Here is a 25,132-nt window from a genome sequence, read left to right as displayed (position 1 = left end):
TCGAATCCTCTAGGGAATATACTACACTGGCTCTCCCATGAGACTCTTAGAAATTGTTCATGCATTTGTGTCTGCCTAAAAGTTGGGTGCCATATTCTGGTGTTTGTGTCTAAAGCTGTGTACTCCTCTAGCAAAGTCATTTATGTAATAATAGTAAGTCAAGTTCAGTATTATAATAGGTTTAAGGCAATGTCATCTGGGGGAGGGGCTGTTGATTGGCTGAGAGTTTGGAAGGGTGTTTAAGTAAGCACAACATAACCGTCAGGCCTCTGGCTAATTAAACTTTATCATTTTAAGTCTCTTTGTGGGAGACGGAAATATTGGTGTTTTTCATTTTTGTTTTTATTATGTAATTGGTGTTTTTATTTTGAATGTTAATGCTGGGGAATCCTCTGATATCTTCAAATGAAGGCGGTATATGAATCTTAATAAATGAAAAATAAGGTAGTGATAAATCATAAAAGGAAAATACAAGAATACTCTGGGGTGGCAGCTGGAATGAAGGGGCTGTTTGGTGAAAGACCCTGTCACGACGCAGCTCACAGCTCTGCCCCTTGAAGACTCTGGGAAGGGCCCCCATAGCTCAGGGCCTGGGGACACCTGCTTGGCATGCAGAAGGGCCCAGGCTCCATCTCCCTTGTGAGCATCTCAAGGTCAGGCTGGGAACATTCCCTGTCTTGAACCCTGGAGGGTCACGGCTGCCAGTCAGGGCTGGGAACCTGGAGCAGCTGGAGGGACCCCCAGGATCTGTCCTGGCAGGAGACACCAACTTCTTCCTGTCCCCCTTCCGAGGAGGCAGCAGCACCCGGGGGTCTTCTGGGGAGCAGGGGCATTCACCCTGCTGGGGGTGGGCATGCAGAGGGGCCCCCTGTCGCCTGGGGACCATGACCCCATTAAACCCTGTGGAGGCCCCCTGGCTGTCAAAATCCCTGTGTCCCCTCGCAAATGACCTCCGAATCACTTTCTGTTTTACCAACCAGCAATTGCAAGAAACCCAATCAATATTCTGTTGATCCGTTGTCGTGGGGCCCCTAAGAGGCGCAGGGCCCAGAGTCTGGTGCCAGCTCTGCCTGCTTGGCCCTCCTGCCCTGCTGGGGCGACTCCTCGGGAGAGGGAAGGGCTGAAGGCAGCATCCTCTGGGCTGGGAGAGGAGTTGGAGCCCCTGGTGTCTCCCAGCCCCACCCTCTTCGCCCCCATCTCCAGGGTGGGGATGACCCTGGGAGTCCCCCCAACTCTTTGGGGTTTCCTCCTTCTGGCAGAGCCTTTCCCCCTTCCAGCTGCCCCTCCTGCTGCTGTTTCCAAGGGAGGGAGCAGCTCAGCTCGCCAGCCAAGAGGGGCCCCCAAATCCTCCCCGTGGGGGGGGGGGCGAGGCTCCTGCTTTGGAGAGAGAGAGAAGGGGTGCTCAGCTGGCCAAGGGTTAAGAGGAGCGGAGCTGCCTTCCTAGAGCAGACAGGAAAAGAAGGGGAAGCAGGCTGGTCCTCCCGAGCCCAAGCCCCTCCCTCCGCAGCGCCTTCCTTGCTCAAGAGGAAGGGATCTGCCCACTCTCTTCTGGGATCTGGTGAGCCTCCTCTCCCTTCCCCAGAGGGTGCATTGGGGAGAAGGGGAGGGTGCATTGGGGGTCTTCCCAATCCATGCACCTGGGACCCCCAAGTGAGGGAGCAGAGGGTCCTGGCCCCTTCTTTTCTGCAAATCAGAGCGGGAGGAGAGTTCGCCGCAGGTATGAAACTATGTTCCTTATTGTGCCAACTTCCCGGGGCACCCACAAAATTCCGCATGAAGGAGCCAGGCAAGGTGAGGTACAGGTGGGTAAAGGAACCCTGGACGGTTAAGTCCAGTCAAATTCAACTTTGAGGTGCGGCTCTCAGCGCTGATTTCAGCCTGAGGGAGCCGGCGTTGGTCCAGGCAGGATTCAGGGTCAGGTGGCCAGCAGGACTAGACCGCTTCTGGCGCCACAGGACACCGTGATGAGTGCCAGAGCGCATGGAAACGCAATTTCCCTTCCTGCTGCAGTGGTACCTATTTATCTACTCGCTGTCAACCCTGCTAGGTTGGCAGGAGCTGGGACAGAGCAATGGGAGCTCAGCCTGTCACGCAGATTCGAACCTCCGACCTTTCAATCAGCAAGCTCAAGAGGCTCTGTGGTTTAGACTACAGCGCCACCCCATCCACGACAGCCCAACACCCCCCCAAATCAGAGGGCACTCAGCAAAAGAGACTTTCATAGAATCACAGAATTGTAGAGTGGGAAGGGACCCTGGCAGTCATCTAGTCCACCTCCCTGCATTACAAGAATCACCACTAAAGCATCCATGACGCTTTAAAAACCTCCATGGAAGGAGAGTCCACCAGCCTTTGCAGGGAGGCTGTTCCATTCTTGAACATCCCTTACCCTCAGAGACTTAGACAGAAGCTCCTTGAAGCCACGAGCCAATTCCCCTCCTCTCAGGTTCCTCTTTTCCCATCTCAACCATTCCTCATATGGCTTGGCTTCCAGACCTTTGATCATCATGGCTACCCTCCTCTGCACATGTTCCAGCTTGTCAACATCCTTCCTAAATTGTTGTCCATGTATGGCTAAAGTATTCCGTGTGTGGTCTGACCAAGCAGTATAAAGGTAAAGGGCCCCCTGGCCATTAGGTCCAGTCGTGGCTGACTCTGGGGTTGCGGCGCTCATCTCACTTTATTGGCTGAGGGAGCCAGCATACAGCTTCCAGGTCATGTGGCCAGCATGACTAAGCCACTTCTGGTGAACCAGAACAGTGCCTGGAAACGCCGTTTATCTTCCCGCCGGATTGGTATCTATTCATCTACTTGCACTTCGACGTCCTTTTGAACTCCTAGGTTGGCAGGAGCTGGGACCGAGCAACGGGAGCTCATCCCGTCGTGGGGATTCAAACCGCTGACCTTCTGATCAGCAAGCCCTAGGCTCAGTGGTTTAACCCACAGCGCCACCCGCATCCCAAGCAGTATAGAATGCTGCTATTGCTTCCCTTTATCCGGACACTAGACTGGCTTCCCACTTACCTTTGTCTCTTGCAGGTGATATAAGGTTGCTGGCAAGACCTCCTCATCCATCTTTTTTTGGGGGGTAGAGGGGAAGCAGCGACTGTGGAACCAGCTCAGGTAGGGGAAGGCGGCCTTGTGGGGAAAGAGGCGGAGGGGTGGAGTCCCAGGAATTTCTCGCTTCTTCCTCTTGGCTTCTGTCAAAACTGCCCCTTGAAGTTGTTTTTAGGGCATTGGGAGGGTCCTCCACCCACACAGAACAATGCACAGAACAAAACACAAAATAAAATTATTCCATTAAGACGTTAAAATAAGCATCCGTACTTAGAATGTATGGGAAACAAAACAATCCCATTAAAACAACACAGCAGGAACAGGAAGGAAAGGGCAAAATAATTTGTGGTAATATAATCATTGGCTAAGAGGAGGACCTTTCTGTCTCTCTTTTAAAGACGTCGCTGTTCCTTTCCCGAGTGAGGTCTGCATACGGAAGTCATAAAGGAGAATTGTGGGATCATGGCCGCTCTTGGTAAGGCTCCCTGTTGGATCTTAATATCTTTTTTGAAATTCCGTACTAATCTATCTATGTGAGGAACATCCCAGATTTTGATGGTGCTGAACAGCGCCACCTACAGCATCTGGGATTCTCACACCCCACAGCTCACCTTGAATGGAGGGCTACCCAGCTATTCCTCATTCTGCTAGGTGGTGTTTGCCCAGACAAAATCCATTCCAGAAAAGAGCCAGGCTTTTGGAATCTCAGGTTCTCATATCCCTGAATGCCAGTAAACAAAGCCAGTGAACCCTGAAGACCTCTCATCTATCTCCTTTCTGTTCTTCCTCTCTCACAAGCATTAATGAGCATTGTTCAATAATTGGGGGCTCAATTTCTTGCTGAGGCTGTAATCCATTTCTCTTTTCTCTGCAGGTGGTGATGAATTGGAAATGGAGGACAAGGGAGACCATGACGAAATCCACACAGAGGAGAAACCATATAAAAAATTGGAGTGTGCAAAGAGCTTCAGTCAAAGCTCCCATTCAACTTCCCATCAGAAGAATCCCATTGGGAAGAAACCCTACCAGTGCTTGGAATGTGGGAAGAGCTTTGGTTGGAGGGCTCACCTCACTGTCCATGAGAGAATTCATACAGGGGAGAAACCATACAAGTGTGTGCAATGTGGAAAGAGCTTCAATCAGCAGGCCAATCTCACTACCCATCAGAGAATTCATACAGGGGAGAAACCCTATCAGTGCTTGGAATGTGGAAAGAGCTTCAAGGAAAGGGCCAAGCTCACTTCCCACCAAATAATTCACACAGGGGAGAATCCTTATCATTGCTTGGAATGTGGAAAGAGCTTCAACTGGAAATATAATCTCATTTCCCATCAAAGAACCCATACAGGGGAGAAACCGTTTCAGTGCTTGGAGTGTGGAATGAGATTCAGTCACAAGGGAAGTCTCACTTCCCATGAAAGAACTCATAGCTGGGAGAGTCCACATAAATGCTTGGAATGTGGAAGGACTTTTAGTCAGGACTCCCATCTCATTTCCCATCAAATAATTCATACTATGGAGAGACCGTATAAATGTTTGGAATGCGGAGAGAGTTTTAGTCAGGAGTCCTTTCTCACTTCCCATCAAAGAACTCACAGCGGGGAGAATCAGAATCCCCTTGAATCATTGAATTGTTGCATTGGATTGGATGGTGAGAGTCATCTTCTCCAACCCCCTGCAATGAAGGATATTCAACAAAAGAATTCATGACAGATGGCCATCAAACCTTTGCTTAAAAACCTTCCAATTCAGGAGTGTCCACCACCACCTGAACTACTTTCTTCCACAATCAAGCAGTTCTTGCTGCTAGAAACTTATTCCTGATGTTTAGTCAGAATCTCCTTCCTTCTACCTTAAATCCATTGGTTTGGGTCCTCCTTCCACCAGAGTAGGAGAAACCAAGTTTGCTCCATCTTCCATGGCACAGCCATTTGCATATTGAAATATGTGAAGCAGTGCCTGGTCCCCCGGTGAGCATCATGGCTAAGTAGGGACTTGAACCCAGGTCTGCCAAGTCGTATTCTGACACTCTAACCACTATACCACACTAGCTCTGTCATGAGTCTCTTGGAAAGTGTGCATGCATGTGCGTCTCTTTAAGTTTAGTCACAGTGTTCTGGTGCTTGTATTTAAAGTTGTGTACACATGGGATCAAAATAATAATAGTGCATTTAAATTACTGTTAGCTAAGGAGGCATAAAGGGTGAGTTTCGGGGTGCTGTAGCTGAGAACTGGGAATCACGCCTGGGTAACAACAACATCAAAACCAGAGCTTTGCTTAATTAAACCTATGTCATTTCTAATTAAATCTATGTCCTTTCAAGTGTGTTTGTGGGAAGGGGTTATTCTTACTTTTATTATGTATTTTGTGTTTTTATTTTGCATCTTTATGTTGTGAAATACTCTGAGATCTTTGGATGAAAGACGTCATACAAATGTAATAGATTAAATAAATAAATAGCAACATAGTCATAAGCAATAAATAAAACATTAAAATACACAATCACACTGAAGAATAGCCACATGAATCATAAGATCTAAAATAAAGATAGAAAAACCTGTAGCAACAACAAACCTGCTAAGCCCAAGAGTTTGTTCAGCAGTCCCAGCTTTTGTAGCTGGAGTCAGTCTGGACTCTCCCAGACCACATGGGAATAGGCCTGCAAGGCAGGAGAAGGTCTTCGAGGACTCACAGCCAGGATGAGGGGGCCGGGCCTCAGGCCGGTGGAGAAAGCCTGCAAGGAAACAGTTGGAGGTTGAAATCAGTACTAGAGGAATACCCTTGTAATATCCATTTTTACAATAGTAATAAAGAAATAAAAGAAAAAACTGGAAGATTTGAAACCATACACTTATTAGTGTATTTTTGGTCTTTGTTGGAAGCCGCCCAGAGTGGCTGGGGAAACACAGCCAGATGTGCGGGGTACAAATAATAAATTATTTTTGTTACTATTATTATTACTATTATTATTATTATATTTCAAAAAGTAAAAACCTGGATGCGCCAAAAGCTGTTGAGCATTTTTTAGGAAGACCTCAACATTGTTGTGCTTTTTTTAGGACCACCCCCCATTTTATGACAATGCCAAGATCCAGGAAAATCTGGACTTATGTCAGCCCTAATCTATCTACACCAAGTTATCTTGAAATTAGTGTTTGTTTTTAATAAATCAGTTGTACTCCACCTCACACCTCATTCTTCACTATGCTAGGGGTGAAGTGTTCAGGTCAGAGTTCTGGGGTGGCAGTGGGAATAAGGGGGGGTTTGGTGAAAGGCCCAGCTGTGCCCCTTGAATGCAAAGGGAAGGTGGAGCAGGAGGGGGTGGGCGCAACATGGGGGAAAACAGCCTCCGCATGGTGCATTCTGAAGCGTTTTTCAAAGTGCTTCATAAAAAGAAACTTCTATAACATTCCTATAAGGTAGACCAGTAGCATTCGCATAAAGGTAAAGGTAAAGGTACCCCTGCCCGTACGGGCCAGTCTTGACAGACTCTGGGGTTGTGCGCCCATCTCACTTAAGAGGCCAGGGGCCAGCGCTGTCCGGAGACACTTCCGGGTCACGTGGCCAGCGTGACATCGCTGCTCTGGCGAGCCAGAGCCGCACACGGAAACGCCGTTTACCTTCCCGCTGGTAAGCGGTCCCTATTTATCTACTTGCACCCGGAGGTGCTTTCGAACTGCTAGCAGGGATTCGAACCGCCGACCTGTCGATCGGCAAGCCCTAGGCGCTGAGGCTTTAACCCACAGCGCCACCTGCGTCCCAGCATTCGCATACCTTTCCTTAAACTTCAGTTGCTAAAATGAGCTGCTACACTTCAGGTAAACAGATGTTCCTGTTTCTAGACAAGGTGGGAAAATGCTCATTTCGGTTTCTGTTACTTTTCTCTTGCTCCTTTCCTTAGTGATTTAGGTGTGGCAGTTCAATCCTTTTGACCCAGCCCAGGTTCCTTTCCCTCAGCCTCCCTCTCTCTCAGCAATGCCCCTCCTGAGGCGTTTTATTTTGTGCGCCAGACCCAGGGGATCCCTCGGCCCTCTTCTTTCTCTCCCCCCTCTCCCTCTCTCCTCCTCCTGGCCCCCGAGATTCTCCTCAGGCAGAGCCACTTCTCCCTCAGACTCAGCCTCTCCTCCTCCTCCTCCCTTCCTCCCGTCTCAGCTCCAGCCTCAAAACTCCCTCAGAAAAGGCGCCTCTCATCTTCCCGCCAAAAGGGCTGGCTGTCTTGGTAGCCAATCAGACTCTCTCTCCCCCTCCTCTCTCCCCCCCCCTTAGTTTTGCCTCCTTGCTGCTTTCTGACACGGGGCCTTGAAAGTGGGGCTGCTCTGAGGGGGGCTGAGCTCTGTCTCCCCGGAGATGGAAAGGCGCCTGGGACTTGGCCCTCGTTGCAGAAGGAAGGGGCAGGCAAAGAGAAGAAGAGAGAAAAGAACCCACGGAGGAAATGGCGTATAAAATGTTCTTTTTCTGTTACAAAACTCCCTTATCCTTTTATAGAACTTGTTTTCTGATTATCCCCCCTCCCGCATAAAAGGAGTGGCGATGGGGAGGGACAGGGGCCGCAGCTGGGTGAGCTCGGCTGGCCAAGGGTTAAGAGGAACTGAGCTGGATTCCTAGAGAGGACCAGAAATGAAGGCGGGGGCGGGTCCTCCAGTGTCCAGGCCCCGCCCTCCCCAGCCCCTTCCTGTCAGAGGAGGCAGCTGTTGTCTCGAGTGAGTCTCTCTCTCTTCTTGCCTGGGGTGCTTTGGGGGGAAGGGGAGGGTGCAGGGGGACCCCACCCCAAATCAGGGAGCAGAGGGTCCTCTCTGCAAAGCATCAAGGGGGTGGTTGAAATGAATTTCAGAATTCTAGGGTGGGGAGGGAACCACGAGAGCATCTAGGCCAAACATGAGCAATGCAGGAATCTCCACTCAAATGCTGGTCAGGATACGGATGAGCGAGACCCATGGCTGCCTTTTGGAGTTCATGGGGGGAAAGGTGGATAGAAATGCCATGAATAAAGAGAGGGAAGCCAGCCCGTAATTTGGTCCCTGCTTTCCATCGATTTCCGAGCCATCTTCATGCGCAGCTTCGCATGGAGGGCATTGCAAATATCCCACCAGAAGCAGAGCATGGAGTCCCCTGGCCACAAAGGGACAGAAGTACCCCACACAGATGTGGGGGTTCTGCTGTGTCACATTATTAATGACACAGCCACCATCCTGAATTCCCAGGGCATATTTCAAGATTAAAACACAACATTGAAAAGAGTTTTACACAACTTGGAATCACAGAAAGAAGCTAGGTCCTACTTTACCTCCTCTTGAGTATAGTGGTACCTCAGGTTATATACTTAATTCATTCCGGAGGTCTGTTATTAACCTGAAACTGCTCTTAACCTGAAGCACCACTTTAGCTAATGGGACCTCCTGCTGCTGCTGCGCCGCTGGAGCACTATTTCTGTTCTCATCCTGAAGCAAAGTACTTAACCCGGGGTAATATTTCTGCGTTAGCGGAGTGTGTAACCTGAAGCGTATGTAACCTGAGGTACCACTGTACTGTCCTTTGGCCTCACCCACCTGGCCCTCAAGGCGTTTCCCAGATGAGGATCTGGCCCTCAGAACAAGGAAAAAAGGACCCCATCTCAGTAGTTTGTCTTGAGGAGGTGGGAACTCCTCACTATAGCCTGGTTTCCACATTACACTTGGTACGAACGACTCACTTGTCACTCGCCGTTCTGACTTTATTCCTTGACTGCAAACACGGAAAGGCAGGATCAACCAGGCTGATTCATTTCTCATAAATCCCTTCACCTACCTGCACTTTTGGGATGGTCACTTTCCTTTTAGGAGGGCAAGAGGATTTCTTCTCCTTTCTCTTCTTAAGCAAAGCTCAAAGTCCGGCCAGTGGTGCAGAGCCAGCCTTGGTTCCTAGCGAGACTCATCCTCGCTTGCTCAGGGAACATTTTTCTCCTCTTGTCCATGTTGTGCTTTTATAACAGAACAATGCTTTTTTTTTGTTGGCTTTTCTAGCGCCTCTAATTTGGACGAGCAGAACTTGGCAGAGGACCAAGGGGATCCTTCCTGTCTCTTGGAGGCTTCCTGAGAGCGAAGTTGGATGAGCAAGACTCAGCCTGCCCTGAAGTAGGAAGAGGCACGGCCATGGAAATGGGAAGCAGTGCAGGATTCTGGGAAAGCTCTGTGCAGAAGATCCTGGGAGAGGAGGACACCCTTCGCTCAGAGGTGCAGAGCCGGCAGTTGAGGCAGTTCTGCTCCCAGGAGGCCGAAGGACCCCGTGAGGTTTGCAGCCAACTCTACCACCTTTGCCACCAGTGGCTGAAGCCAGAAAGGCACACGAAAGCTGAGATGCTGGACCTGGTGATCTTGGAGCAGTTCCTGGCTGTCCTTCCAGCGGAGATGGAGAGCTGGGTGAGGGAATGCGGAGCAGAGACCAGTTCCCAGGCAGTGGCCCTGGCCGAAGGTTTCCTCCTGAGTCAGGCAGAGGAGAGGAAGCAGGTGAGAGAGACTTTCCTCTGGATATTCCCAAGGGGCTCCAAACAGGAGGGAACGGGTCCCTAAATCTCATCCTTTTTCGGAAACATCCAAGGAAGGATATCAGATGCTGCTAAAGTTTTTGCCTCTGCCATTCCTATTCTGATTCTTTTCCCCGTCTCTGTTTTGAATCCTTGTTGCTGTTTCAGGGAAAGGATCTGTTTGCTGAATTGTGTCCTGATTCCTCTGAAGTAGAGAAGTCTCTGTTGGACACCAGAGATAAGCCACTGGGTAAGAAGGAAGGAGTATTTTCTCAGTTTGGTCCCATTCTGTTGGTGTTGAAAGTAATCTAGTGGTTCTTTTGATCTTTTGGGGGAAGACACTTGAGGCCCTGAGCCCAGAGGAGCCTGATATATAATTTTGCACAATTAAATCTGAAATAGGTACAGGGGAATATTTCTTAATCTGTAGTTAGAGATGCACTGCTTCAGCTCTGAGAGAAGCATCCTGCACTCCTGTCTCCCCACTTCCCTTTGTCTCTCGCAGGTGAAAGAAGGATGCCGGCAAGACCTCCTCCTCCATCTCTTCATCCTGGTGGAGGGGAAACAGCCGCTGAGGAACCGGATCAGGTAGGGGGAAGGAGCCTTGGGGGAAAAGAGGCGGGGGGGGGGGAGAGACAGGGCGTTTCTGAGACAGAATAAGTTTCTCTGCACCTCTTTGCTTCTGTCACAGCAGCTCTTCAGAAAATGCCATCCCATAATGTTTATCTGCTGAGAATAAGGAACAGTCACCTCACCTTAGAATGACACTAGTGTTATTTCTCAGTCCTTGCAGTTTCATTTTTTATATTTATCACTGGGCACTAAAATCGGCTTCTCAGCAGTTAGCAAGTAATCTAATACCCTGGCGCCGACCCACTGCTTAAAGGCCTGATTGCCTCTGTTCTGAATGCAGGGCAGCAGGGCAGCAGGGCAGCAGGGAACCAAGGACCTGAGGCCAGTCAGGACCCTTGGGAACAACAACAACAATGCGAGGGATAACGCATCAAAGAACTCAGACTTATCCGATGTTTTGCATTGGATCCGCTCCACCCCTAGGCTGAAGTCAGCGGACGAGTGAGGGGAGCCCAGCTGTGAACTTGGGTGGCCAGACAGAACATGACTCCCTCCCTCCAGCAAGGAGAAGTGCTGCTGCGGCAGCGGGGGAATGGATCTCAACGCCCACGGGTTGACGCAGAAATCATTTTTGAGGCCTCAAAATTCATCATGCACAATTGGTTAAACGCTTGCTCTGACCTTGAGGGACTCTAATAACATACACTTCAAGCAGCCCCGGTTTTACAACAGGACCCAAGTTGTGATGGATGTGTCTCTATTTAGCTCCTTACGGGAGCTCTATCTGTAGGGCTATGTAGGCTCTTAGCCACGAGATTAAGTGAGAACAGAAATATAGCAATTATAACTGGTCATTTACCTTTTTTACCTTTATAAGAGAACAAATGAGATGTTCCCGGTAAGTTCTGACACCTCCTTTTCTGAAAAATAGCACTGCTGACACACATGGTGTGTGTGTGCAGAAATACATGAGTTCTGGCAAAAGATTTTTGAAAGGATTTCTTTGATCACAAGACAGACAGAACCTGTGACCCCAGGACTGGCTTTGCTTAACCTGTACAGTCAGGAAACAAAGAATTTATAACTCATCTGGTAACCACGGCAAGAATGACCATTGCCTGAATATGGAATACATTGCAAATATGGACCTTTTTATTTCCCTTTAGGGTCTAGTGTGCTTTGAAGATGTCGCTGTTTGTTTCACGGCTGAGGAGTGGGCGTTGCTGGATCCTGCCCAGAGAGCTCTGCATAAGGAGGTTACAGAGGAGAATCGTGGTATCCTGGCCTCTCTCAGTAAGGCTCCTAGTTGGATCATGAGATCTGTTCTGAAATTCCATACATATATCTCTATTGTGAGGGAGCTCAATAGCGCTGCCTTCAGCAGCCGGGCTTCCAACACCTCCACACGTCACCTTGAATGGAGGACTGTTTGGTCTGGGAATGTACTTCCTCCAATCACGCCTTTCTAAACAGAGATCTTAATTGTCAGGGGTCCCTTTACTTTAAACAGAGATCAGGCTGGTCTGAACTGCCCAAACCTTTTAAAAGGAGGCTTCATTCTTATAAAAGGTAAAGGACCCCTGACCCTTAAGTCCAGTCGTGGCTGACTCTGGGGTTGCAGCGCTCATCTTGCTTTACTGGCCAAGGGAGCTGGTGTTTGTCCGCAGACAGCTTCCGGGTCATGTGGCCAGCATGACTAAGCCGCTTCTGGCCAAACCAGAGCAGCGCACGGAAACGCCGTTTACCTTCCCGCCAGAGCGGTACCTATTTATCTACTTGCACTTTGACGTGCTTTCGAACTGCTAGGTTGGCAGGAGCAGGAACCGAGCAACGGGAGCTCACCCCGTCGCGGGGATTCAAACCGCTGACCTTCTGATCGGCAAGCCCTGCGCTCTGGTTTAGACCACAGCACCACCCGCATCCCTTCATATATATATATATATATATATATATATATATATATATTCATTTTTACATTCTACAATGTTTCAACAACAACATTTAAATCTAAACAAATTCAGCCTACATTTTCTGCCACTTCCCTCCCACCCCCAACTCTGGGGTTCCTTATTTGATACTCTATTCTTACTGCATAATCAATTCAAATCTATTTGCAAATGTATCCTTATACTTCCTTTAACTTATTTCTCATTGCTCTTATTTATGTCAATCCTGCTAACGTTTTTAATTGTTTTCAATTTATCTTTATATATTCAGCAAGATTTCCCCATTCTGTTAAAAATAAGTATCTCACGTTGATCTCTTATTCTTCTGGCAAGTTTCGCAATCTCAGCATGTTACGTCAGTTTTACTTGCCAGTCATCTTTTGCCAGTCGTCTTTTGTTGGTACTGCTTTTTCTTTCCATCTTTGGGTGTATACCATTCAGGCAGCTGTGGTAGCATACATAAACAGGTTTTTTCCTGATATTTGGGTACCTTCCTCCCTCTTATACCTGAAAGGGAAGCTTCCGGGTTTTTGACAAAGATTATTTTCAGCATTTTTTTCAACTCGTTATAAATCATTTCCCCGAAGACTTTTACTATCTTACACGAACACAACATGTGAAAAAGGTACCTTCCTTCACTTGACATTCCCAGCAGGCATTTGATTTGGTCTTGTACATTTTAGCTAAGTTACTAGGAGTCAAATACCATCTATACATCATTTTCTTTTAACTCATAACATGCTGTAAATTTCAAATCTCCATTCCACAATCTTTCCCATGCTGCCATTTCAATGTTATATCATATATCCATTGCTCAATGTATCATCAGCAATTTGACCTGTTCGTATTTTGCCATTATGGTTTCAATTTCCCAGCAACTTTTTTACATTTATCCCAAACTATATATGTTTTTCCTAATAACATGATTCATGGAAGCTTTATGCCTTTCAGCTTTTCCATGCCACAAATATGTAACTACAAAATCTGAATAGTTCTCAATGTTAACCACTCCTTTAACCAGTAAAGGCATAATAAACAGTGGTAACTTGGTTCTGAAATGGCTTAGTCGCCAAACAAATCAGCTACCGAACGCTGCAAACCCGGAAGTGTTCCAGTTTGCGAACATTTTTCAGAAGCCAAACGTCCGACGTGGCTTCCGCTTGAGTGCAGAAAGCACCTGCAGCCAATCGAAGCTGAACCTTGGTTTTCGAACACTGGGAACTCCATTTCTTTCTTAGGCTCTGATCTGTTCCTCTCTTTGTTGCAGGTGGTGATGAATTAGAAATTAAGAACCAGCGAATCCATGACAAAATCCACACAGTGGAGAACCCATATCAATATGTGGAGTGTGGAGAGAGCTCTCATTCCTCATCCCATCCTAGAAATCCCATTGGGAAGAAACCATATCAGTGCTTGGAATGTGGGAAGAGCTTCCATCAGAGGTCCCATCTCACGGCCCATCAAAGAATTCACACAGGGGAGAAACCCTATCAGTGCTTGGAATGTGGAAAGAGCTTCAACATGAAACAAAATCTCACTACCCATCAAAGAATTCATAAAGGAGAGAAACCTTATCAGTGCTTGGAATGCGGGAAGAGCTTCAGTACAAAGGCCTATGTCACTTCCCATCAAAAAATCCATACAAGGGAGAAACCATATAAGTGCTGGGAATGCGGAAAGAGCTTTGACTGGAAATATAATCTCACTTCCCATCAAAGAATTCATACAAAACCTTTTCAGTGCTTGGAATGTGGAAAGAGCTTCAGTGAAAGCATCAAACTCACTGCCCATCAAATAATTCATACAGGGGAGAAACCATTTCAGTGCTTGGAATGTGGAAAGAGCTTCTCTCGGAGTGACTCTTTCACTTTCCATCAAAGAACTCATACAGGGGAGAAACCCTATCAGTGCTTGGAATGTGGAATGAGATTCACTCAGAAAGGAAGTCTCACTTCCCATCAAAGAACTCATACCTGGGTGAGCCCACATAAATGCTTGGAATGTGGAAGGACTTTTAGTCAGGACTCTTATCTCATTTCACATCAAATAATTCATACAATGGAGAGACCATATAAATGCTTGGAATGTGGAAAAAGTTTTAGTCAGGAGTCCTTTCTCACTTCCCATCAAAGAACTCACAGCAGGGAGAATCAGATTCCCCAAGAATCATTGGATTGTTGCATTGGATTGGATGGTGAGAGTCATCTTCTCCAACCCCCTGCAATGAAGGATATTCAACAAAAGAATTCATAACAGATGGCCATCAAACCTTTGCTTAAAATCCTTCAAATCAAGAAGAGTCCACCACCACCTGAACTTCTTTGTTCTACAGTCAAACAGTTCTTGCTTTCAGAAAGTTCTTCCTGATGTTTCATCAGATTCCCCTACTTGTATCTTGAATGCATTGGTGTGTCCTTCCACCGGAACAGAAAAAAGCAAGTTTGCTCACTCTTCCATGGCACAGCCCTTTCGATGTTGGAAGATATCTATCACATCTCCTTCTCCATCTCCTTTTCTCCATAATAAACATCCCGGCTCCCTCAACGGTTTCTCCAAAGTCTTGGTTTCCAGAACCTTGATCACCTTGGCCCCCCTCCTCTGCACCCATTCCAGCTTGTCAGGGATGAAGCAGATCCAGAACTCTGGTTCAGAAGGTTTGGCCCCAGAGGCATCAAAGCCATTGTGGAGACAGAATGTGTGCAACACAACATTCCTGCATTGCGGGGGTTGGGCTGGAAGACCCTTGGGGTTCCTGCCAACTGTATGATTCTATGATTCTGTGATGATGCAGCCTAGAATGGCATCGGCTTTTTATTTTGCTGCTGCATCTCACTGTTGACTCACTACAAACTTGTGGTCTACTAAGAGCCCTTGATCGTTTTCCAATATATGCATGTTATTCCTGCCTCTATGCAGAACCTGATATTTGTCCCTACTGAAATTCTTTTATTGCATTCAAATACCCCCTTTCCCCCCAAGGTTCTCCCCCTCTTCTTTTAATCCTGACAATAACCCTGTGAGGTTGGTCAGAATGTGAAGGACTGCCTGGCCCCCAAGGACACCTAGTGAGCCTCATGGCCGAGTAGGAATTTGAACCCAGGTCTGCCAAATCATACTCTGACACTCTAACCACTATACCACACTAGCTCTGTCATGAGACTCTCAGAAATTGTGCATTCATGCGCTTCTGCTTCATGTTTAGGCACAATGTTCCGGTCCTTGTACTTAAAAGTTCTGTACACATGTATCAAAACAATAATATAGTGGTGCATTTAAGGTACTATTAGCTAGGGGGGCAGAAAGGGTGAGTAACCATCTACAGTGGTACCTTAGTTCTCAGACTTTATCCATTCTGGAAGTCCGTTCCCAAAACCAAAGCATTCCAAAACCAAGATGCGCTTTCCCATAGAAAGTAATGCAAAATGGATTAATCTGTTGCACTTAAAAAAACAACAACCCGAAAACAGCAATTTAGCATGAATTTTCCTACTAGCGAGACCATTGATCCATAAAATGAAAGCAATAAATCATGTACTGCAGTCACACAATCAATCAGTAACTGAACTGGGTTCCATACAGTCAAACACAAAAAAGAGCCGCAAAAATAAATAGCAAAAAAAAGACAGACCTCAGCATAACACTCCAAATGAAACTGGGGAACTCAAAATGGAAGTGGGGCACTCAAATCAGAAGCGTAACGCTCCAAACAGAGCATGTTTGGCTTCCAAAAAATGTTCACAACCCGGAACACTTCCTTCCTTGTGGGTCCCAAGTTGTTTGAGGACCAAGGCTTTTGAGAACCAAGGTACCACTGTATGTCTTTTCAAATGTGTTTGTGGGAAGATGGTTATTCTTTTGTATTGATTCTTGCTTTTATTATGTATTTTGTGTTTTTATTTTGTATTTTTATGCTGTGAAGCACTCTGAGATCTTCTGGTGAAAGTCATTATACGGATGTAAAAAAATAAATGGCAAAGTAGTCATAAACAATAAATAAAACTTTAGAATACACAACCAGACTGAAGAAGACCCGCATAAATCATGAGAAGTTCTAAAATACACAAAAACCTACGGCTACAACCCCACCCCCAAACCTGCTAAGCCCAAGTCTCTGTTCAGCAGCCCCAGCTTTTGTAGCTGGAGTCAGTCTGGACTATGCTAGGCCACATGGGGAAAGAAGGCCTGCAAGGAAGGAGAAGGTCTTCGAGGGCTCACAGCCAGGATGGTCTCTGTCCTCATCCGCAGCCTCAACCTTTGTAGCACTGGGTCCTTCTGTCCCAGACCATGTGGAAAAAGACCTGCGTGGCAGAGAGATGGTCTTCCAGGACTCACAGCCAAGGTGGTTTCTGGCCTCTTCAGGAGAGACAGTTGGAGGTCAGAGTGGGGTGGGAGAGCAGTGGGAGTTGTGAAGGAGGGTTGCTTAGATCAGTAGAAGAGGAACAGCATAATAAAGCCTCCTTTTACAGTTTTAATAAAATAAAAGTAATAGGCACATCTGAAAGCACATGCTTATGTACACAAAGTTACCTTCAACTTCCATTTTTATTTTTTAATAAAATGGTTATTCTGCACCAGAGATGTCATTCCTTGCTATGTTGGGGGAGAAGTGTTCAGATAGGAGTTCTCTGGGGTGGCACCGGGAATCAAGGGGGTGTTTGGTGAAAGGCCCCGTGAATAAAAGTGGGAAGGTGGCGCAGGGAGGTGTGGGCACTGCCAGAGCACCCAAACAAAAGAGAACCCAAACTTTTTTTAGCTGCTAATCCCTATGTTACACCCCTCAAAAAACTACATCACTAATACATCATGGTTACATCATGAAAGGGGAGGTCTGGTGGCCATAATCTGAGCATCCTGGACCCTGCCCCATGGTTCCCCTTGCCCTCCACCAAACGCCCATCAAGTGGAACAAAAGAGATCTTTACATTTCCCTGTTTCCCAGCCAAGTTAATCCCACCCTTTTGTCTTCATCTGGGTTTGTTATTTCTGGCATGGCTACCTGTCTGGCTCTCAGGTATCAGGAGGCCAGGGATTATCAGTCAGGCAGAGGGGCTGCTGAGGAGCTGAGCTCACAGGTCTAGATGAATTTCTGGAGTTTTCCCAGTGAGCCAGTACAGAGATCCATTTATCAGTGAATTCTTACATTTGGTATCGTGCAGCAAAGGCCCTTTGAATAGATAGGAAGAAACTGTGATGAAGCGTTTTGTGGGGACAAATCACAAAAGTGATTGTGCTGATTTTGGTAGTGGGCTGCAAGTGCATATCTGCTGGAGGGGCAAACACCCCCCAAACCTATATATAAATTCCTGCAACACCCTATTACTGGGGTAGAAGGAAGGGAATTGCTATGAAGAATGGGCAGGCACAAATTGCTAAGTCCAAGAGTCTGATCAGCAGTCTCAACCTTTGTAGCAGGAGTCCATCTGTACATCCATTACCCTGGACCAAAGGATTAAAAGTACAAAAAAGGAGATTGGCTGGCGAAGGGTTAAGAGGAGCGGAGCTGCCTTCCTAGAGCAGACAGGAAAAGAAGGGGAAGTAGGCTGGTCCTCCCGAGCCCAAGCCCCTCCCTCCGCAGCGCCTTCCTTGCTCAAGAGGAAGGGATCTGCCCACTCTCTTCTGGGATCTGGTGAGCCTCCTCTCCCTTCCCCAGAGGGTGAATTGGGGAGAAGGGGAGGGTGCATTGGGGGTCTTCCCAATCCATGCAGCGTGGGACCCCCAAGTGAGGGAGCAGAGGGTCCTGGCCCCTTCTTTTCTGCAAATCAGAGCGGGAAGCGAGTTCGCCGCAGGTATGAAACTATGTTCCTTATTGTGCCAACTCCCTGGGGCACCCACAAAATTCCGCATGAAGGAGCCAGGCAAGGTGAGGTACAGGTGGGTAAAGGAACCCTGGACAGTTAAGTCCAGTCAAATTCAACTTTGAGGTGCGGCTCTCAGCGCTGATTTCAGCCTGAGGGAGCCGGCGTTGGTCCAGGCAGGATTCAGGGTCAGGTGGCCAGCAGGACTAGACCGCTTCTGGCGCCACAGGACACCGTGATGAGTGCCAGAGCGCATGGAAACGCAATTTCCCTTCCTGCTGCAGTGGTACCTATTTATCTACTCGCTGTCAACCCTGCTAGGTTGGCAGGAGCTGGGACAGAGCAATGGGAGCTCAGCCTGTCACGCAGATTCGAACCTCCGACCTTTCAATCAGCAAGCTCAAGAGGCTCTGTGGTTTAGACTACAGCGCCACCCCATCCACGACAGCCCAACACCCCCCCAAATCAGAGGGCACTCAGCAAAAGAGACTTTCATAGAATCACAGAATTGTAGAGTGGGAAGGGACCCTGGCAGTCATCTAGTCCACCTCCCTGCATTACAAGAATCACCACTAAAGCATCCATGACGCTTTAAAAACCTCCATGGAAGGAGAGTCCACCAGCCTTTGCAGGGAGGCTGTTCCATTCTTGAACATCCCTTACCCTCAGAGACTTAGACAGAAGCTCCTTGAAGCCACGAGCCAATTCCCCTCCTCTCAGGTTCCTCTTTTCCCATCTCAACCATTCCTCATATGGCTTGGCTTCCAGACCTTTGATCATCATGGCTACCCTCCTCTGCAAATGTTCCAGCTTGTCAACATCCTTCCTAAATTGTTGTCCATGTATGGCTAAAGTATTCCGTGTGTGGTCTGACCAAGCAGTATAAAGGTAAAGGGCCCCCTGGCCATTAGGTCCAGTCGTGGCTGACTCTGGGGTTGCGGCGCTCATCTCACTTTATTGGCTGAGGGAGCCAGCATACAGCTTCCAGGTCATGTGGCCAGCATGACTAAGCCACTTCTGGTGAACCAGAACAGTGCCTGGAAACGCCGTTTATCTTCCTGCCGGATCGGTATCTATTCATCTACTTGCACTTCGACGTCCTTTTGAACTCCTAGGTTGGCAGGAGCTGGGACCGAGCAACGGGAGCTCATCCCGTCGTGGGGATTCAAACCGCTGACCTTCTGATCAGCAAGCCCTAGGCTCAGTGGTTTAACCCACAGCGCCACCCGCATCCCAAGCAGTATAGAATGCTGCTATTGCTTCCCTTGATCTGGACATTAGACTGGCTTCCCACTTACCTTTGTCTCTTGCAGGTGATATAAGGTTGCTGGCAAGACCTCCTCATCCATCTTTTTTTGGGGGGTAGAGGGGAAGCAGCGACTGTGGAACCAGCTCAGGTAGGAGAAGGCGGCCTTGTGGGGAAAGAGGCGGAGGGGTGGAGTCCCAGGAATTTCTCGCTTCTTCCTCTTGGCTTCTGTCAAAACTGTCCCTTGAAGTTGTTTTTAGGGCATTGGGAGGGTCCTCCACCCACACAGAACAATGCACAGAACAAAACACAAAATAAAATAATTCCATTAAGACGTTAAAATAAGCATCCCTACTTAGAATGTATGGGAAACAAAACAATCCCATTAAAACAGCACAGCAGGAACAGGAAGGAAAGGGCAAAATAATTTGTGGTAATATAATCATTATACTGGCTAAGAGGAGGACCTTTCTGTCTCTCTTTTAAAGACGTCGCTGTTCCTTTCCCGGGTGAGGTCTGCATATGGAAGTCATAAAGGAGAATTGTGGGATCATGGCCGCTCTTGGTAAGGCTCCCTGTTGGATCTTAATATCTTTTTTGAAATTCCGTACTAATCTATCTATGTGAGGAACATCCCAGATTTTGATGGGGCTGAACAGTGCCACCTACAGCATCTGGGATTCTCACACCCCACAGCTCACCTTGAATGGAGGGCTATCCAGCTGTATAGCAAGACAATACCCAGCTATTCCTCATTCTGCTGGGTGGTGTTTTCCCAGACAACTCAAGTTCGTTCATTTTCCTTTGCATGCAAACACTCCAATTCTTATTCTCACTAGCTATCAGGAAAATTCTTCCTCCAGTCCAGTAGAATGAGTGTTCCTTATTAGGATAATAATCTATAATCCTTTATTATATGTTCATTAATTTGTACCCAATCCCATCTCTTGTTGGCCATGATGCCTCACCTTAATCTAGGAAGAAAAGTCCTTCCAGTTACTCTCCTCCCCACCCCCCCATGAGTCACCAGCTGCTTGGTGGCTTTTCCCCCTGAGTTTACTTCAGCTTGAACGAAAGATCCCTTTTCTCCCAGCTCTCTCTCTGCCATCACAGAATGTTTCTTACTGTTTCAGCCCATGGCTCCTCCATTCCTCTGCTCCAGAATAATAGTGAAGATACAGCCTTATTAGAGGGCTTTGTGTTTTTCTTTTCTTTTTCTTCATCTTCTATTTATCCAATTTACTTTCTTTTCCTACTTATCCACTCTGTTTTATTTTTATTTAGTTTGACTTTCATTGTATTCTATGCTGAAATCCCCTGAAAACAAAGCATGCGAGGTTCACCCCCAATTTATCTCCCAATTCATCTCCCTAGAGAGCCAGTGTGGTGTAATGGTTAAGAGCGATAGACTCGTAATCTCCAGGTTCGTGTCTCCACTCCTCCACCTGCAGCTGCTGGGTGACCTTGGGCCAGTCACACTTCTCTGAAGTCTCTCAGCCCCACTCACCTCACAGAGTGTTTGTTGTGGGGGAGGAAGGGAACGGAGATTGTTAGCCGCTTTGAGACTCCTTGTTGTTTAGTTGTTTAGTCGTGTCTGCCTCTTCGTGACCCCCTGGACCAGAGCACACCAGGCACTCCTGTCTTCCACTGCCTCCCGCAGTTTGGTCAGACTCATGTTTGTAGCTTCGAGAACACTGTCCCACCATCTCGTCCTCTGTCCTCCCCTTCTCTTTGTGCCCTCCATCTTTCCCAACATCAGGGTCTTTTCCAGGGAATCTTCTCTTCTCATGAGGTGGCCAAAGTCTTGGAGCCTCAGCTTCAGGATCCGTCCTTCCAGTGAGCACTCAGGGCTGATTTCCTTAAGAATGGATACGTTTGATCTTCTTGCAGTCCATGGGACTCTCAAGAGTCTCCTCCAGCACCATAATTCAAAATGAGACTCCTTAGGGTAGTGATAAAGCGGGATATCAAATTCAAATTCTTCTTCAAACTCTTCTTCTCAGCCCCACTCACCTCACAGAGTGTTTGTTGTGGGGGAGGAAGGAAAAGGAGATTTGTGAGCCGCTTTGAGACTCCTTCGGGTAATGATAAAGTGGGATATCAAATCCAAACTCTGTCTTCAAAGGGAGAGTGTGATACTGGTATCTTTGCCCTGGCTGTCATAAATCATCACATAAGAATCTCTGCTGGCAGAGCGGCAACAGCCAAGAACTAGCCAGCCTCCCCCACCTTGGAAGTCACTGCTTCTGTCCCTTTTGCTTCACCAAACAGATGACTGACATTAGAGATGGAGCAGATTCCATGATTGGACCAAACAAAATCTATCCCAAAATCCATGCCAGAAAAGAGCCAGGCTTTTGGAATCTCAGGTTCCCATAAAGATGCCCCTGAATGCCAGTCAAACAATTCAATGAACCCTGAAGTAAGACCTCCCATCTATCTCCCTTCTGTTCTGGGGGGGGGGTCCATTTCTTGCTAAGCCTCTAATTCATCTCTCTCTTTGTTACAGGGGGTGATGAACTGGAAATGGAGGACAAGGAAGACCATGACGAAATCCACACAGAGGAGAAACCATATAAAAATTTGTGGTGTGCAAAGAGCTTCAGTCAAAGTTCCCATTCAACTTCCCATCAGAAGAATCCCATTGGGAAGAAACCCTACCAGTGCTTGGAATGTGGGAAGAGCTTTGGTTGGAGGGCTCACCTCACTGTCCATGAGAGAATTCATACAGGGGAGAAACCATACAAGTGTGTGCAATGTGGAAAGAGCTTCAATCAGCAGGCCAATCTCACTACCCATCAGAGAATTCATACAGGGGAGAAACCCTATCAGTGCTTGGAATGTGGAAAGAGCTTCAAGGAAAGGGCCAAGCTCACTTCCCACCAAATAATTCACACAGGGAAGAATCCTTATCATTGCTTGGAATGTGGAAAGAGCTTCAACTGGAAATATAATCTCATTTCCCATCAAAGAACCCATACAGGGGAGAAACCGTTTCAGTGCTTGGAGTGTGGAATGAGATTCAGTCACAAGGGAAGTCTCACTTCCCATGAAAGAACTCATAGCTGGGAGAGTCCACATAAATGCTTGGAATGTGGAAGGACTTTTAGTCAGGACTCCCATCTCATTTCCCATCAAATAATTCATACAATGGAGAGACCGTATAAATGTTTGGAATGCGGAGAGTGTTTTAGTCAGGAGTCCTTTCTCACTTCCCATCAAAGAACTCACAGCAGGGAGAATCAGATTCCCCAAGAATCATTGGATTGTTGCATTGGATTGGATGGTGAGAGTCATCTTCTCCAACCCCCTGCAATGAAGGATATTCAACAAAAGAATTCATGACAGATGGCCACCCAACCTTTGCTTTAAAACCTTCCAATTCAGGAGTGTCCACCACCACCTGAACTACTTTCTTCCACAATCAAGCAGTTCTTGCTGCTAGAAACTTATTCCTGATGTTTAGTCAGAATCTCCTTCCTTCTACCTTAAATCCATTGGTTTGGGTCCTCCTTCCACCCGAGTAGGAGAAACCAAGTTTGCTCCATCTTCCATGGCACAGCCCTTTGCATATTGAAATATGTGAAGCAGTGCCTGGTCCCCCGGTGAGCATCATGGCTTAGTAGGGACTTGAACCCAGGACTGCCAAGTCGTATTCTGACATTCTAACTACTATACCACACTAGTCAGGAGACTCTTGGAAAGTGTGCATGCAAGTGTTCTGGTGCTTGTATTTAACATGTACACATTGGCTCAAAATAATAATAGTGCATTTAAATTACTGTTAGCTAAGGAGGCATAAAGGGTGAGTTTCGGGGTGCTGTAGCTGAGAACTGGGAATCACGCTTGTGTAACAACAGCATAAAAACCAGAGCTTTGCTTAATTAAACCTATGTCCTTTCTAATTAAATGTATGTCCTTTCAAATGTGTTTGTGGGAAGGGGTTATTCTTTCTTTTATTACATATTTTGTTTTTTTATTTTGCATCTTTATGTTGTGAAACACTGAGAACTTCGGATGAAAGACGTCATACAAATGTAATAGATTAAATAAATAAATAGCAAAATGGTCATAAGCAATAAATAAAACATTAAAATACACAATCACACTGAAGAATAGCCACATAAATCATGAGAAGATATAAAATAAAGATAGAAAAACCTGTAGCAACAACAAACCTGCTAAGCCCCAGAGTTTGTTCAGCGGCCCCAGCTTTTGTAGCTGGAGTCAGTCTGGACTCTCCCAGACCACATGGGAATAGGCCTGCAAGGCAGGAGAAGGTCTTCGAGGACTCACAGCCAGGATGGTCTCTGTCCTCATCCGCAGTCTCAGCTGCTGTAGCTGGAGTCCATCTGCTCATCACCTTGGACCCGGCCCCCTCAGGCTGGTGGAGAAAGCCTGCAAGGAAACAGTTGGAGGTTGAACTCAGTACTAGAGGAATACCCTTGTAATATCCATTTTTACAATAGTAATAAAGTAAGAAAAGAAAGAAAAGAAAAAACTGGAAGATTTGAAACCATACACTTATGTTAGGGTTGCCATATTTCAAAAAGTAAAAACCAGGAAACCCTGAAAGCTGTTGAGCAATTTTTAGGAAGACCCTAACATTGTTGTGCTTTTTAAAGGACCCCCCCCTCATTTTATGACAATGCCAAAATAACATGATTTTTTTATTGACTTATGGCAGCCCTAACCTATGTACACCAAGTTATCTTGAAATTAGTGTTTGTTTTTAATAAATCAGTTGTACTCCACCTCACACCTCATTCTTCACTATGTTGGGGGTGAAGTATTCAGGTCAGAGTTCTGGGTGGCAGTGGGAATAAGGGGGTGTTTGGTGAAAGGCCCAGCTGTGCCCCTTGAATGCAAAGGGAAGGTGGAGCAGGAGGGGGTGGGCGCAACATGGGGAGAGAAACCACCTCTCCATGGTACATTCTGAAGCATTTTTCAAAGTGCTCCATAAAAACAAACTTTTTAAAAATTCCAATAAGTTGGACCAGTAGCACATGCACAGCTTTTCTTAAACTTCAATTGCTAAAATGAGCTGTTACAGGTAAACAGATGTTCCTGTTTCTAGACGAAGTGGGAAAATGCTCATTTCGGTTTCTGTTACTTTTCTCTCGCTCCTTTCCTTAGATATGGAGGTGTAGCCGTTCAATCCTTTTGACCCAGACCAGGTTCCTTTCCCTCAGCCTCCCTCTCTCTCAGCAATGCCCCTCCTGAGGCGTTTTATTTTGCGCGCCAGACCCAGGGGATCCCTCGGCCCTCTTCTTTCTCTCCCCCCTCTCCCTCTCTCCTCCTCCTGGCCCCCGAGATTCTCCTCAGGCAGAGCCACTTCTCCCTCAGACTCAGCCTCTCCTCCTCCTCCCTTCCTCCCGTCTCAGCTCCAGCCTCAAAACTCCCTCAGAAAAGGCGCCTCTCACCTTCCCGCCAAAAGGGCTGGCTCCGCCCCCTCCCTCCGGCTGGCCAATCAGAGAGAGGCTCCAGCCCCCTGGTGGCGTTGCTGAGGGACTGCAGCTGCAGACTCGGCCCGGGCTCAGCTGTCCGTCTCCCTCCCTCCCTCTCTCTCCCCCCCCCCGTTAATATTGCCTCCTCGCTGCTTTCTGACACGGGGCCTTGGAAGTGGGGCTGCTCTGAGGGGGGCTGAGCTCTGTCTCCCCGGAGATGGAAAGGCGCCTGGGACTCATTGCTGGGGGAGAAGGAAGGGAATTGCTATGCAGAATGGGCGGAGGGGAGAAAAGAGATAACAACCCAGGGAGGAAATGGCTCATAAAATGTTGCCGTGAGATTTGTTCCGAGATTTCCTCTGGTTCTTTCAGCCGGGTTAAGAGGAACTGAGCTGGATTCCTAGAGAGGACCAGAAATGAAGGCGGGGGCGGGTCCTCCAGAGTCCAGGCCCCGCCCTCCCCAGCCCCTTCCTGTCAGAGGAGGCAGCTGTTGTCTCGAGTGAGTCTCTCTCTCTCCTTGCCTGGGGTGCTTTGGGGGGAAGGGGAGGGTGCAGGGGGACCCCACCCC

General features: G+C 47.4%; 6 protein-coding genes across 10 annotated transcripts in view; all 6 read left to right on the top strand.

The window, feature by feature from the left end:
* LOC307202180 (uncharacterized protein) overlaps positions 1–16,647 on the top strand; it is a 55,824-nt gene extending 39,177 nt beyond the window's left edge. The window contains exons 5-6 of the mRNA XM_079951937.1: positions 11,297–11,423; positions 13,344–16,647. Coding sequence (XP_079808063.1) covers positions 11,297–11,423; positions 13,344–14,329 — 1,113 coding nt within the window. The 3' untranslated portion in view covers positions 14,330–16,647. The remainder of the gene's footprint in view (positions 1–11,296; positions 11,424–13,343) is intronic.
* Positions 3,456–5,380, top strand: LOC307202274 (uncharacterized protein). Its single transcript, XM_079952135.1, has 2 exons — positions 3,456–3,532; positions 3,932–5,380. Exons 1-2 carry the CDS (start codon positions 3,520–3,522, stop codon positions 4,765–4,767), a joined length of 849 nt encoding a protein of 282 aa, XP_079808261.1. The 5' UTR covers positions 3,456–3,519; the 3' UTR covers positions 4,768–5,380.
* On the top strand, positions 9,039–11,301 carry LOC307202302 (zinc finger and SCAN domain-containing protein 31-like). Of its 2 annotated transcripts, none has more exons than XM_079952177.1 (4): positions 9,039–9,540; positions 9,726–9,807; positions 10,063–10,145; positions 10,492–11,301. In XM_079952177.1, the coding sequence occupies exons 1-4, from the start codon at positions 9,187–9,189 to the stop codon at positions 10,633–10,635; spliced, it is 663 nt and encodes a 220-aa protein (XP_079808303.1). In that variant the 5' UTR covers positions 9,039–9,186; the 3' UTR covers positions 10,636–11,301. The 2 variants fall into 2 exon arrangements, with proteins under 2 accessions (XP_079808303.1, XP_079808304.1); XM_079952178.1 differs by having other exon boundaries at positions 10,487–11,301.
* Positions 16,648–17,622: 975 nt separating the features above from the next.
* The window catches only part of LOC307202250 (uncharacterized protein), a 47,443-nt gene continuing 39,933 nt past the window's right edge, over positions 17,623–25,132 (top strand). Inside the window, exon 1 of the mRNA XM_079952103.1 lies at positions 17,623–17,862. The gene's annotated coding sequence lies outside the window, so the exon portion shown is untranslated. The remainder of the gene's footprint in view (positions 17,863–25,132) is intronic.
* Positions 17,657–25,132, top strand: part of LOC307202207 (uncharacterized protein) — a 32,042-nt gene continuing 24,566 nt past the window's right edge. For 2 of the 4 annotated variants that reach the window (XR_013832821.1, XM_079952002.1), the window contains exons 1-2: positions 17,808–17,947; positions 19,185–19,268. The gene's annotated coding sequence lies outside the window, so the exon portion shown is untranslated. Of the gene's footprint in view, positions 17,703–17,807; positions 17,948–19,184; positions 19,269–19,330; positions 19,608–25,132 lie in introns of those variants that run through there. The other 2 variants (XM_079951998.1, XM_079951999.1) reach the window with 2 other exon arrangements.
* Positions 19,592–23,043, top strand: LOC307202268 (uncharacterized protein). Its single transcript, XM_079952129.1, has 2 exons — positions 19,592–19,682; positions 21,627–23,043. The coding sequence occupies exons 1-2, from the start codon at positions 19,640–19,642 to the stop codon at positions 22,460–22,462; spliced, it is 879 nt and encodes a 292-aa protein (XP_079808255.1). The 5' UTR covers positions 19,592–19,639; the 3' UTR covers positions 22,463–23,043.

The sequence above is a fragment of the Podarcis cretensis genome, assembly GCF_951804945.1.
Source record: "Podarcis cretensis genome assembly, chromosome: 13".
NCBI classification, from domain to species: domain Eukaryota; kingdom Metazoa; phylum Chordata; class Lepidosauria; order Squamata; family Lacertidae; genus Podarcis; species Podarcis cretensis.
This window is presented reverse-complemented; position numbering and strand designations above follow the sequence as displayed.